This window comes from Halyomorpha halys, unplaced genomic scaffold (genome assembly GCF_000696795.3).
Source record: "Halyomorpha halys isolate HHAL.00 unplaced genomic scaffold, Hhal_1.1 Scaffold1263.1, whole genome shotgun sequence".
NCBI lineage: Eukaryota > Metazoa > Arthropoda > Insecta > Hemiptera > Pentatomidae > Halyomorpha > Halyomorpha halys.
Genome location: NW_027109751.1, coordinates 52,445 through 54,332, shown reverse-complemented (window position 1 = coordinate 54,332; position 1,888 = coordinate 52,445). Strand labels below are relative to the sequence as shown.

The 1,888-nt window shown below is 37.0% G+C and overlaps 1 protein-coding gene across 1 annotated transcript in view; it reads left to right on the top strand.

Moving 5' to 3' along the window:
* Positions 1-1,888, top strand: part of LOC136795887 (uncharacterized) — a gene marked incomplete at its 3' end in the record, with an annotated part of 20,048 nt that overhangs the window by 9,167 nt on the left and 8,993 nt on the right. Inside the window, exons 2-3 of the mRNA XM_067047920.1 lie at positions 495-1,347; positions 1,417-1,516. Of these exons, the coding sequence (XP_066904021.1) occupies positions 506-1,347; positions 1,417-1,516 (942 nt within the window). The remainder of the gene's footprint in view (positions 1-494; positions 1,348-1,416; positions 1,517-1,888) is intronic.

Genomic DNA, 1,888 nt, shown 5'->3' with positions numbered 1-1,888 from the left:
GTGAGATTGTGACATGTCGCACATCGACCAACCTACTCACTGTAATTGGCTGTTTACAAAGTCAGATAAGTATGGCTACCATGGAGGGCGGGAATGGAGGGTTTCATGCCGATTTTCAATTTCAGACGCTTTTTAAATATTTTGTTATGAGTAAAGTAATTTATTTTTCTATAATAATACGTGGAGATTAAACAATAATTTTCAGTTTTTATTATTATTTTAATGAATCATGAATGTTTCTAGGAATAGTCAGAATAAATGAATGGTCTCGCCACTTTATTAATCCAGGTTTTGTTTTTTGGCACATTTTTTTAAAAATACAAATTTTTTTTATGAGCACAATACTTTAAAAATTGATGGAAAAATGCAATTCTCAAGGCTATGAAGTTCTAGTTGTGAACTGGAATAATTTAGATCATGGTTTCAGTTTTTTTCGAGCCCAATTATAAATATGTACTATTAAACTCCTATTTTGTTTTCTTTTCTGTTCACAGTTCATTCTACCATGATTGCTGTTAAGGAAGCAAAAGGCTCAGACAAACCAAAGGAATGGAAACCTGTTTCCCGATCAGACCTCCTGGAAGGACTCAGCGTGATTCACCTCGAAGTCTTCAGCTTATGGACCGCACTCAACACCTATCGAAAGTCCTCCAAGAAGAGCTACAGGCTCCTGGCATATATCATATTTACCGTTGTCGTTGTCTCTCCATATCTTATATCCCAGATCCTCTGTGCCTTTTACATAAAGATGGATCTCCAGATGGCCATTTACCTCATTCTGAATACCATGCCGCCCTACCAAGCCTTTACTAAGATGGGCGTCTTCTGGTTCCGCATGGAAGAGATGGCCACTCTCTTCGATCTGCTCCGAGAAGACTTCCTCACTTGCATTCCTCCGCATAAGAAATCGAAAGCCAAAGAGATATACCGGAGCATCACAAAGAGGTCCAATTTATTTTGCTTCTTGGCTTTCTTTGCGAACACGATGACTGTAGTTACGTGGATAGCAATGCCCGGATTCGACACGAACCTGGAGGGCACCGGAAGAAAGAAGATCATCGCAGGATGGTATCCTTTTCCTTATTCCGAGACGCCTTATTACGAGGTGGTTGTGACCTACGAGTCGGTACTCATGGTTTGGTTCGGACTGTCGCTCTGTCCCTACGAGTGTTTCTTGGTTCAGTTACTGTCAGGCCTCTGTGCTCATTTCACTGTCCTCAACCATCATCTTGCGACTTTGACCAAGGAAGACGTCTTTGGGAAGATCCCGGAAAATCATGGAGGCGTTAATGCAGTCATGAACGAAGAATTAAAAAAGATTTTTGACGACTACAATAAATTGCTGCGGTAATTATATTTAATTCTATTTAAAGAAAAAAATAAACAAAAACCATAAATTCATGTTTATGATTTCAGATATGGTGATATCCTCAAGGACGTTTATAATGTCTTCGTCACAATCATCCTCGGTATGGTAATGACAGATTTGATTACTGCTAGTTTACATCTGTTATTCGTAAGTAAAAATCACGTTTATAGTAAGATATACTTTATTGTATATTATTTTATATATTTTATTTTAGAATTTTATATTAGGGGTATTCATGATGTTGTGTTAAAAGTAAAATGTTTTACCATGTTAAATATTATAACTATAGGATTGTGAGCAGCCCTACTTGAAGTCATGTTAAATGATAAATGCATAAGAGCCCCTAGCGGATTTTATCAGCAACAGCTATAAGCCTTTATGTTTATAACCTTTCCTTCCAGAGCTTCATGTTATTGTTTACTTCGAATTTGATTTAAGTTTCAGTTTTGATTTAAGCAATTTATTACAACATGCCTAGAGTGAGTGAAAAGTGGAATTTGTGTGAAAGTTTAGCTTATG